The 12,349-nt window shown below is 43.2% G+C and overlaps 1 protein-coding gene across 14 annotated transcripts in view; it reads right to left on the bottom strand.

Moving 5' to 3' along the window:
• Nucleotides 1–12,349, bottom strand: part of celf1 (cugbp, Elav-like family member 1) — a 62,691-nt gene that overhangs the window by 9,351 nt on the left and 40,991 nt on the right. For all 14 annotated transcript variants that reach the window (XM_037746265.1, XM_037746259.1, XM_037746345.1 and 11 more), the window contains 2 exons: nt 3,980–4,123; nt 2,302–2,475 (listed from right to left, as the gene is read on the bottom strand). In XM_037746265.1, coding sequence (XP_037602193.1) covers nt 2,348–2,475; nt 3,980–4,123 — 272 coding nt within the window. In that variant the 3' untranslated portion in view covers nt 2,302–2,347. The remainder of the gene's footprint in view (nt 1–2,301; nt 2,476–3,979; nt 4,124–12,349) is intronic.

The raw sequence follows: 12,349 nt of genomic DNA, 5'->3' as shown, positions 1-12,349 counted from the left end.
ATTTTTAAAAATCCACAGGGAGGGAGGAGTTAAAGAGCCTCATGTGGCTCCGGAGCCGCAGGTTGCAGACCCCTGGTCTAGACTATTTTACTCTGACTCAATCTTTGGACTTGGACTTGGAATCAGTTTTAAAACTAGTCCTAGTACTTAGAACAGGTCCAGGACTTGACCTGCATGGTGTAAAGTTGTCGACGACACACAAGATCACTTTTTATTCACACAGAAAGACGGGACCAACAGACACATGTTGAAATGGACTTTTTAGAACAAACTATGTTCCCTGTGTTTTTTTTGTAAAATGAGTGATTTATTCAGATGAAGACATGTGTGACAGAGAGCGGGTTCTATGAAGTCTGTAGCAGCACTGATGGATCCTGCACACACAGTCCATGCCACACGGACACATCACCAAACAAGGAAAAACAACACAAAACAGGCGAGGAGAGGACACACACACACACACACACACACCAGCAGATCAAATGGAGCTGTTTGACTTTACATTTGTCTTTCAAAATAAGTTCAATTCAGATAAATAATTTAGGCAATAAATAGTTCCCCGACACACAGGGGAAGTATAAAACCTATATAAAAATAGAAAAAGGCATAATAGTTTTAAATATACATCTCAACAATTGTCTCGCTTCCTAGTTCTATAAAAAAAAATAAAAAACATGATTTCTTGCTAAGCAACTAACAGGTTTGCCTTGAGCAATTTGACACGTATATGAATTCTCCAATCACAGAAGAGATTCAGTGAGAGACAATGGTATAGCCCTCTTATAGATTAGCTAGCCGCTAGCTAGCAAGACAGTAGCTGAGGGATGTTGATGCATTTTTTTTTTTTTTACAACACACCTGAATTCAAGGTACAAACTAGCTAAAAACCATAAAATGTATTCATACAAAGCATTATATCTGCATCAGACAGACTGGTAGATATTAAAGTGAGTGGAAGAAGCCCATCACGTTTGGGTTTTTATCGCCAAACTTCACAGTATTATTAGATACAGCTGACAGTTGAGGGGCTTCGCAGCCACATCAGCTCGACCTCTGACCTGTCACTCATCAGCACGGGAGGAGCGCCACTGAACCACGCTGTGTTTAGTCCTCTACAAAAGGCTATGCTTACATGCAATTTCAACTACGTTAGACACGAGTCTTACTAATCTCCAGATAAAGAAAAATACGATAAATGCCGTGAGCACGCTGCTTGACAGAGTTATTATATCCACGTCACACAGAAATCAATTCCAGCTGATGTTTGTGTACGATACAACCCGTACGTCGGTGTGTAGCCATCCACCTGAGGCCACCTGACAGGTTTAAGCCACGCAACGGCTGCAACACCCAGACAGGTCAGATAGAAACACGCATTAAGGTGTCATCTTCAGAGATGTAACTCAGAAACAGGTGGCAGTCCTGTCAGACCACAGAGCCGACCATCTCCTCTCTCCCTCTGTCAATGGGAAGCTTCTGGTTTGGAGGTTCAACCTGACTTCAGTGGAAACACCAGACAACACGAACAAGATCTCCACAGCATCAACAGGCTGCTTGAATGTCACAACAGTCACTGATCTAGACCGCCCGCCCGCCTACGCAACAACAACACACACACACACACACACACACACACTTCACAAACGCAGAATGAGGACAAACATGTCTAAATGCCATGTGCATGTTTAAGTGGAGCTCCTCCGTATGACCGATGTAAGCTTCTGTACCTTACCTTACCTTACCTTGAACCAACACAACTAATTTAGCTGTATATCACACACATTGCCTCTGTTTCAAGAGATAATACAGATAGCCAAAAAACACCCACTTTGTTTTTGTAAAAATGCAAAAGGAAACCTAGTAATGATTTCTGTTTCCTAATCGAAAGTCTGTTCCAGCTGCTGCCTGACTTCAGGAGCTTTATTACGCTAGAGTCTGGGTGGTGGAGAGGAAGGTGAACAAGAAGCGAAAAAAAACAGATGGATTTGGCACCTATCTGACCTGACTGTCAATGTGCAACACATCCTAACAATCAACTCATATGTGTTTTATGTACCACAGCAAACTGATAACGTTTCAACTTAAAATGAAAGGAAAAAACAAAGTGCATAAACCACAACATACTGTAACACAGGAAGAATCCAGTCTGGCCAGAAAAAACTCTTGCATGTAGCTTCATGTGTGACTCATTGCCTGGAACATGTTATAATGACCAGGCAGAGGCAGCAGACATCAACCCTGTAATGCATATAGTCAAGTTTCTGAGTGGACCAGTCTCGGGGTTATTCATACTCCACTTACCATAACACCACCCTGCCTAACTAAAGTCTGCGGTGCCTCAGCACCTTCAGTAAGGCTTGCTGTCGTTCTTCGAGCGCTTCAGCTGCACCTTCAGCCTCTTCATGCCGATCTGGAAGCCGTTCATTGACTGGATGGCTGCCTGCGATGACACGGGGTTGTCATAGCTCACAAAGCCTGAAGGAGAAATACAAACACTTAGAACAGCAACAGAGGACAGCTTAAAAAAAATACTCCCTCGAGGAATTTGCAATCTGGTAACAATGAGAATTATTGGAAATGAAACCAATCCCCCACATTATCCGCAAGAGCTTGAAATTCTCTCCAGTCCTCCCGACAATAGTCAAGAAAGTGGTCAAATTGCAAGAATGCTTAAAGTAACCCATCACCACTCACGCCTGCATTAAAGGGACTCTATGTAAGAAGCAGAAATGTCTTGTTTACAGCAACACCTGTGGCCGTTAAGGCAACGAAAGTCAGCGTCCTGTTGCTCACGCTTGTGCTCGCTCTACATAGACATGAACGAGCATCGCTCAAAACAGTGAGGTGACACACGTCAGCTAAAACCACAATATCACTCTATATTTCAGCTGCTTGGCAGTAATGTTAGCTGACCAGACGAAGGTCTCTCTATGAATCAGTGCTGATCCTAGTGTTGGCTCTCTGCGGAGCCCCGTCACTTCACAAGACACGGGAAACCTCTGTTGGTCTGGAGGAGCTCCAGCAGTTATTTCTGCACAAACGTCCACTGTACATTCACTAGATATTCTCAGAGCTAAACTAACTCTTCTGCAGTGTGGAGTGTGCGCGCATGCAGAGAGGTGGAGCGAGCTAGCGAGTGAGAACGAGTGCGGTGTTTGAGTGAAGGGAAGCAGGCAGAGGAGCAGAGTACAGCAGAGACTCCGGCCCTGGAGACCAAAGCTACGGTCTCCCCTGTGTCTTCTGGCCGTGGTCGGGGGGGCTGGAGCAGTGAACACTGCTGACACTGTTTTTGCACGACAGGCTTCACTAGATAGAACTTTGCGGTTTTGGTGCTTCCTGTAGTTTGTGTTGGAACAGCGTAGCAACACGCGAGCGCGCATTGGACGCCGACTTGCAATGATTTATAAGAGTGTAAGTGTAAGAAGTTACAAACAGTCCCTTTAAGCACATCTAATGGAGTGTTTAATAAAAATACTTTACTTTTATTTTAAGCATTATTCCATTATTAATGTGCGTTGACTGCAAGTGTTTAGTTTGCTCTCGTTAATAAAATCACCTAAATGGCAGCAGGTTGACGCCAAAAATAGCTGTGGTTCTGGGACGTCAATTTTCAACACGACGTTTAAGACCCAGTTCCTAACAAAATGCCAACAACTCGCTTTGCGCAGCCCCATCTAAACGAACCTCCCACCTGTTTGCATCGCTCTACCTGTGCACCATTCGTGATGCACTTGGCACCAAAATACCACACAGACAGCCAAAGACTATTTCAAGGTCAGGAAAATGACCGATCAGAGCGCTTGTAGCTTGTCGCACTGCCACGAAAATAGGAACTTAAAATGTTTGAAGCTGCAGCAGAGTCTATTACAATCATTTCAACACAGCCCTGCAAGATTATGGGGCGGGGGGGGACTGATTCAAATTTTTTTATTGATCATCAGAGGGCTTATAGCCTATACAGTAGTTTGCATGAACTCACCAAAACACTTGCTGAGGTTTGTCTGTTTGTCAATGAAGACTTTGGCAGAGATGACATTTCCGAAGGGCATAAACATCTGGAGCAGGTCCTGGTCTCCAAATTCCTGGGGCAGGTGGTAAATGAACAAGTTGGCACCTTCTGGACCTGCCAATCAATGAGTCTGTTTTACCAATCATGCAAATATTAAACACATATTTTAAGAAATGACACAATAAATTCATCTAATTCCTCCCCTCAGAGCTCAAGTGGTAGAAAAAAAATGGATGTGGAAACGTGTGGACAGATTAACAAACTGAAGGAACAAACTGATTGATAAAACCTTGCACACGGATTGTAAAACCCTTAGAGGAGGGCTTGTGCTTCGGCAGCCGCATTTATAATATGGTTTAGAGTTGTTTTGCTAACATATTACGGGTTTAACGAGCATAAATACACGTCTGCAGCTCATCTAAATGTGCTAATGGATGCTTTAGCTGTACTTGAATATGACAAACTTTTGTTGCTTCTAACTTTGTCTTTCTTCTCTCTTCATTTTTTTGTTGATTTTGTCTTCTGATGATGTCATGACCAAAACATAATGATTATATCTGCAACTCAGCAGCTTGGTAATAACTGCTGGTCAGCGTAGTATTTTTGAGCTGCCAGGGCTCTAACTTAACTTTCCCCACCAGGTCCCAAACACTGGTACACTGCTTTCAGAGGTCACTGTCACGGTTCATATCAGTCTTGAATTGTGTACTTTCACGCAATTTTACATTGACAACTTCATAAGAGATTCATGTTATGGTTTAATCGCAGTTGTATTATATTTTTTTGTCTTGTTACCATCCCAAAATGTATTTTTTATCCTTTGTCCCTGATCTTGTTTTTCCGTCCCCGGGACCGCAGGAGGTCCTTCAATTAGAACCCTGAACTGAATATTTACAGAAATATATAAATGAAAACAACTACATCCTGAATTTGGCTGCATTAAAACACAGTATAATTGGTCACACAGAGCAGGAGGGTACTGAACGAAGTTTAATGGGCCTTCTTGCTCCCTTTATCCCAACAACAACAACAACAACAACAACAACAACAACAACAGGTCAAAAACTAGTACATGACTGGACCACATGGTCAGTGTGCTATATTGTGGCCAGATTGTTACAGTCCATGCTAGTGTCTATTATGAGCACTGCTGGATATTAAATGTCCATCTGCAATTTTCTGTAACAGTCTGTAATCTGTAATGTAGGATGTCCTGAAAGCGGTCAGCGAACAGGTAAGATGCGAAAATCTTGGCTATGCTTCGCGGATGAATAAGGCCGTGGTGGTATTTCTTAAGAAAGGAAGTTTGGTTAGTAAGGTGATAGCTAGCGGTGTTTGGGTAAAGGGAGTGTTGGTACCCGTGTCACCGCTTTCAGCTCCTGCTACCAGAGTTTCCGTGTCCAATGTTCTCCCATTTATTAAAAGCGATGCTTTGCCGTGTGAATTCTCCCGCTTTGGGAAGTTTGCAAGTGGATTTAAACCGATTGCTCTTGGGTGTAAGGACCGAGGGCTGAAGCACGTTTTATCGCTCCGCAGGCAAGCGTTTATGTATTTGAGGAACGCGGAGAGCTCGTATGTAGTGTATGCGAGCACAAATAGTCTGTGGTGTTTTGAGTGTGGTGATATTTGTGAAGAGGAAAACGATGGTGATTGAGGAGGGAGGCCCCTCTGGGGTGGAGTCACGGCCTGACTGGGGGTATAGTGGAGGGGGAGGTGAGTGGGATGATGGTGCAGGAGGTGTCATGGCTCTGGCCGTGACTCCACTGGTTTCCCTGTGTTTTCCTGTGTTCTGTTTTCCCCAGTGTCTCCCCCTCCCCTGTCTGTCTGTGTGTGCGGGAGTGGCACGTGGCATCCTCATCAGGCACCTGGTCTCACTCTTCACTCTGCACTCTGCACCTGTCTACAATCAACCTAATCAACCCACAGTTCAAGAAAAAACAGTTTTCCTGCAAGTCGTTGCCAGATTGTTCTGCCCTCAATGTGGTATACTCTCGGCCGCTCTGTACCATTAGTTACTAGAGTGATTCTTGTGCTTTTTCCTCGTGCTCCGTGTGTTAACATTGTTTTCTCCCGTGCTCCAGGATTCCAGTGCCTGCCGGTCATCGAGCCATCTTCACACGCCGCCTCAGCTCATTCCTCCAGCCATTCCACCCTGCTCAGCAGCCTGCCTGTCCCTTGCCTTCTCCAGCACCCCTCATCACCTTTTATTACAATAAATCCACCTGACTTTCAACCAACACCCAGCTGTGTCTGTGTCTGCTTCTGGGTCCTAAACAACAGCCCTAACAGGAAGAGGAAGAATTGTACTCAGTGACGGAGCTAAACCACTTCTTTAATGAAACAAAGAATAAGAAAAATGTGCCTCTTGCTCGTTTTTTCCCAGATCCAAAGAAGTTTCTTAAATCTGTGAGCCATGCTACTAAGGCTGTAGACCCTGACTCCTAAGAAGAAGTATAGGCTTAGCAAATGGGCCACTTCTGTGAGGAAAGGTATGACGTCGAACACAGTTTAGAATGGATAAGTTGCATGGTACACATCTGCCGGTGGGGCTTTTCTTCTTGTTCACATATTTGATCCTTTCCTTTCCTCTTCTTATGGAAGTCTTACGGATAGGCACTCTTAATATCAATGACGCCAGAGGCCAGGGGAAAAGGGTTGTGTTGGCTGAATTTGTTAAACAAAAACATGTGAATGTATTGTTCCTACAGGAAACGCACAGTGATGTGGAAAATGAGGTGGACTGGCGGGTCTGGTGGAAAGGAGCACAGGTCTTGAGTCATGGCACCAATCTTATCGCTGGTGTTGCAGTACTATTCTCACCCGGTCTTGGAGTTAACATCACCTCTCATAAGGAAGTATCCAAAGGGAGGTTGTTGGTTGTCAGAGCAAATATAAGGAACAAATCTTTTGTGTTTGTTAACATATATGCGCCTAACACAGGAAGGTAGAGGGGGGCTCTCTTTGGGGCTTTGCGACAACAATGGCTTTGGTGGAGATGGATAAGGTATTAGTGATTGGGGGGGGGGGGATTGGAACTGCACGATCAACCCGTTTAGACAGAAGGGGGGAAGAGCCACATGTGGGTGCTGCTGGAGTTTTTAGAGACATTGTCATAAGCAAAGATTTGGTAGACACCTGGAGGCTCCATCATCCAGATGCCAAACAATATACCTGGATTAAGGTTGTGTCAGATGGGGTTAGTGCAGCATGGCTAGTCCACCTCTACATCTGGAAACATCACAGTAACAAGCTGGTTAAAAGGAGCAAAGTACCGTCTGGGTTCTCTGACCACCATCTGGCACTGGCTCACCTCTCCATTGCACCACGCCCTCTGAGGTCTCTGTACTGGAATTTAATACCAAGCTTCTTCAAGATGCCTTCTTTTGCTCGAATTTCGAGGAGTTTTGGAGTAGGTGGAGGGGTAGGAGAGGAGAATTTGAATCATTATGTTTGTGGTGGGATGCTGGTAAGGCCCATATTAGGCATTTTTGCCAGCAATACTCTGCTTTCTCCACAGCTAAAGTCAAGAGGGTGCTGGGAGGGCTAGAAATAAGCATAAGAGGGATTAAGGATGAGCTGGTAGGTCACAACAGAGTAGAAATGCAACACAATCTATCTGAACTACATAGAGACCTTGGGGCATATCGCCAAGAGCGGGCAAAAGGGGCTCTTGTGAGGTCAAGGTTTTCCATACTGAGGGAAATGGATGCTCCCAGTGCTTTCTTTTTTGGGTTAGAGAGGAAACATGGGGAAGACAAGCAGATGCATTGTTTGCGTTTGGCTGTTGGGAGGGTAACCTCTGTTATGAGTAAAATGTGGGAGGGGGCTGTTCAATTTTATGGGGATTTATTTTCTGCCGAAATGTGTGACAATGTGTGTACTGGAACCTTGCTTGAGGACTCTGAGTCTTGGTAGGAGATTATAAGATACTGTCCAGAGCTCTGTCTAATAGACTAAGACAATACATTGGCTTACTGGTACATATGGATCAGAGCTACTGCGGATAATTATGGACAATCTTTTCCTTGTGAGAGATGTTATTGACATTTGTAAATTGTTTAATTTAAATGTTGGCATCCTGTCACTAGATCAAGAAAAAGCTTTTGATAGGATTGATCACAGTTATCGGTCTTCTGTTTTTCGGGCTTTTGGTGTTGTACAACGTTGCAAACTGTATGGTGAAGGTGGGGGGTGGGCTAAGTAGGCCTATACAAGTCCAAAGGGGAATTAGGCAGGGTTGTCCCCTCTCTGGTAAGCTCTACAGTTTGGCCATAGAACCATTACTATGTGAGCTAAGGAATAAACTTAAAGGTTTTCATCTTCCCAATAGTTCCGATAACATGCCGTTAACAGTGTCTGCTTATGCAGACGATGTAAATATTTTCGTGACCGATCAAGCTGATGTGTGCACCTTAGAAGATTGCTTTGGTTTATATCAGTGAGCCTAATCTGCTAAGGTCAACTGGGCCAAATGTGAGGCTTTCAACTGTGGCACTGGGAACAAGAATAGGATGCCCACACTTCCATCAGGCTTGCAATGGAAAAATGATGGGATGAAGGTTTTAGGGGTTTATTTGGAAAACCAGGTTTTTGAACAACAGAACTGGGAGGGTTTAGTTGTGAAGGTGTGTGCAAAGTTGTCTAAATGGCAATGGCTGCTGCCTCGGCTGTCGTACAGGGGACGAGTTTTGGTTGTGAACAACTTGGTTGCTTCGACACTGTGGCACAAGTTTAAAGTATTGTCCCCACCAAGGAGCCTGGTTGTTGATATCCAAAAACTGCATGTGGATTTTTTCTGGATGGGACCACATTGGATCCGAGCAGCAGCACTGTATCTTCCAGTAGAAGAAGGAGGGCAAGGTCTGGTGGATATTCAGTCAAAAATAATGTCCTTCAGACTGCAAAGTGCCCAGAGGCTCCTTTACCAATGTAGTTTGAGGTAGCAAGAGACTGCGGAGCAGCTTCTTCGGAGAGTGAGTCATCTGGGGTATAGCAAACAGCTGTTCTTGGTCCGAATAGAGGGGATGGATTTCACCGGTCTGTCGTATTTTTACAGCTCAGTCCTGGAGGCTTGGCAGGGTTTGGAATACAACAGAGGTGCTGGTGCGTCACCTGGCATATGGCTTCTGGAGGAACCTTTGCTGCACAATAGTTTCATAGAATCACAGTAACTGTCATCCGTCAGTTTGCGTCTTGCCCTGCACAAAACTGGATGTGTCAAAGTTGGACATTCGTTGCAGAATGCCATGGGATCCCTTGATGCTTTGGCACAGAAGATGAACATTAGGTCATCCAGGATTCTGGACAGACTGGTGAAGGAGGTCAATGCATCCTTGCCAGGAGCCATGAGTCTATCCTGAAAACCGTAATTGTTTTGGACAGTGGGATGATGAATGGCAATACAGTTTCCCTTCTCTAACTGTTGGTCCTACTGTGGGAGAGTGGCAGGAGGAAGAGGATAAGCTGCTAACGTTTGTGACTCCAAAGCTTGGAAAGTTTGAGGATTTGGAGAAGAAAGCAGCCCATCAGCTCTGCGTGAAAGTGTGCCATCTAAGGTCCTTGGTGGGAGTGAAAGCGTCGAAGTGACCTGACCTCCAATGGAGGATAATACACGGAGCAATAGCTACAAACAGAAACATAGCACACCTATGTGGAATAAGTAAGTAATTTAAAACCCACGATCACAAACAGCAGCGACACGAGGCTGTGTCTAATAAATATAGTGGATGGATTTTGAAATGTGATTGGGGGGGTGGAGGGACTGGGAGGGAATCGGAGGAATCAAAAGTCTGTGAGTCAAAGGCGTTCGTGGGATGCATATTTTATCATCTTATCATCATTTATATCACATATGATATATCATTTAAAACATCAGTGTGTGCGCAGAGAAAATAGACCAAATGGCAAAACTATCGCTGAAGATCGCGACCCGGCCGCGGCCCAAATGATTTACATGGGCGCCTATAGGACGCGGGAAACGCTTTTCCAAAAATTGCGTCATTTTTGCTAGGGCTGACCCGAATGCTTCGAAGCTTCGACCGTTGCCATGGTAATAGATCTCCAAATCATTATTTGAATGCTTTGTTATTTTTTATATACAAGTATGTAATAATAATGTATAACTTCCAAAAGAGCTCACAACATTATTCATATGCAGTGTTAATTATTCTCAGTTATTCTCAGATGGATATCGCTGTTTGTTATGTGTAGAGGAGCGTGAGTGTACAGTAGTGCGGCAGCGGCGCTGTCCCAATGCTTCAAATAGCTTCAAATATTTCTCACCGAAGCTTCGAAGCCCAAAAACTGGTATTTGGGACAGCCCTAGTTCTCGTGGCCTATGTGAACCCGCCGTTAGTCTGTTTGATTCCAAAAGAACATGTTTGGAACAAGGACACATTTTCCTACATTGATGATAAAATGATGTATGTAGAGGTCAAATTGTGGGAGATGGAGCAAGTTAAAGATAACTTATTAGAGGTCCAGTATGTAGGATTTTGGGGGATCTATCAGCAGAAATATAATATAATATTCATAATTGTGTTTTCATTAGTGTATAATCACCTGAAACTAAGAGTAGTTGTGTTTTCATTAGCTTAGAATGAGCCCTTAATATCTACATAGGGAGCAGGTCCTCTTGATGGAGTCCGCCATGTTTCTACAGTAGCCCAGAATGGACAAAACAAACACCGACTCTAGAGAGGCATTTCACGTTTTTACGTAAACTGAAGGCCACCGTAGTTCTCCGACACCCTTGGTAAGGGAGGGTGAGCAGAGGGGTATTCAGTTGGTTGCAATCTGCAACCTCACCACTAGATCACCCTATATTATCTTGAATAGGTAAACTGGCCATGTCAAAGAGATATGCGTTTGATAAATCCCAACTTTGTTTTATGCATGTGTTATTGAACACATATGACAAATACTTGAGACCAAATAAATGCATTTAGGCAGAATTAACAGGCCATCTCATTCTTTTCATTTCCTTTCATCAGTTAAACAATATACATTTAGTTGGAGTTAACAGGCTCTCGTTTCTTTTTCTCTCGTCAGTAAAACAAACCGAATGTACACTAGCCTTTCATTTTAGATGTCATGTTGGCTACAACTATCAGAACAATACGAATATTCAGACTCTCCCTCACGTGGCTCAAAGACGACCTGCAGATATAAATGTTAAAAGACTATATGGAAGAAATACAGCAAATGTATTTGGTGACCCAGTCTTTGGGAATGACGGAGGACATGATCTGGACAGTTGACATTAAAGTTAAAGTTACTACTTTGTGCATCATGTATACCCAAATTTATATTTTCACGTCATTGACTATGAATAAAGTGCTTTATTTTTAAGGAGGTTTTCTAGGGCTGTCAATCGATTAAAATAGTTAATCACGATTAATTGCAAATTTTCTATCTGTTCAAAATGTATCTTAAAGGGAGATTTGTCAAGTATTTAATACTCTTATCAACATGGTAGTGGACGAATATGCTGCTTTATGCAAATGTATGTATATATTTATTATTGGAAATCAATTAACAACACAAAACAATGACAAAGATTGTCCAGAAACCCTCACAGGTACTGCATTTAGCATAAAACAATATGCTCAAATCATAACATGGCAAACTGCAGCTCAACAGGCAACAACAGCTGTCAGTGTGTCAGTGGGCTGAGTTGACTATGACTTGCCCCAAACTACATGTGATTATCATAAAGTGGGGAGACTCGTGGGTACCCATAGAACCCATTTTCATTCACATATCTGGAGGTCAGAGGTCAAGGGACCCCTTTGAAAATGTCCATGCCAGTTTTTCTTCACCAAAATTTTGCATAAGTTTGGAGTGTTTTTTAGCCTCCTTACCGACAATCCAGTATGACAAGCCAGTGGCTTCACTCTAGCATTAAAACTGAGCCCTAAAAATCGCAAGTTGCGTTAAAGAAATTAGTGGCGTTAAAACAAATTTGCGTCAATGCGTTATAATGCCGTTAACTTTGACAACCCTAGTTCTTTCACAACGATTTTACGTAATTACACTGTTTAACAGGTGATTTGAAAAATTTGATTTCACGCATGTAGAAGGGTAAAATGGTCCATTTAACATCCAGACTATGAAAATGGAATCCTTTACTACAGGTAGTAAGTGACTGTGAGCAACACATTTCTGTTTCACAATCAAACTTTTATTTGAGTAGACAGATGACAATATGAATGATACAATATTCTCAACAGTATTTTAAACGTGTGTCAAACAGATAATCTGCAACTTTGACAAACATTTCACAGCATAAATATGGCAAGACCTGTCTGAGAAGTTAAAAAAGAATTCAAGTGAAAAACA

The sequence above is a fragment of the Sebastes umbrosus genome, chromosome 2 (genome assembly GCF_015220745.1).
Source record: "Sebastes umbrosus isolate fSebUmb1 chromosome 2, fSebUmb1.pri, whole genome shotgun sequence".
Classification (NCBI taxonomy): Eukaryota; Metazoa; Chordata; class Actinopteri; order Perciformes; family Sebastidae; genus Sebastes; species Sebastes umbrosus.
This window is presented reverse-complemented; position numbering and strand designations above follow the sequence as displayed.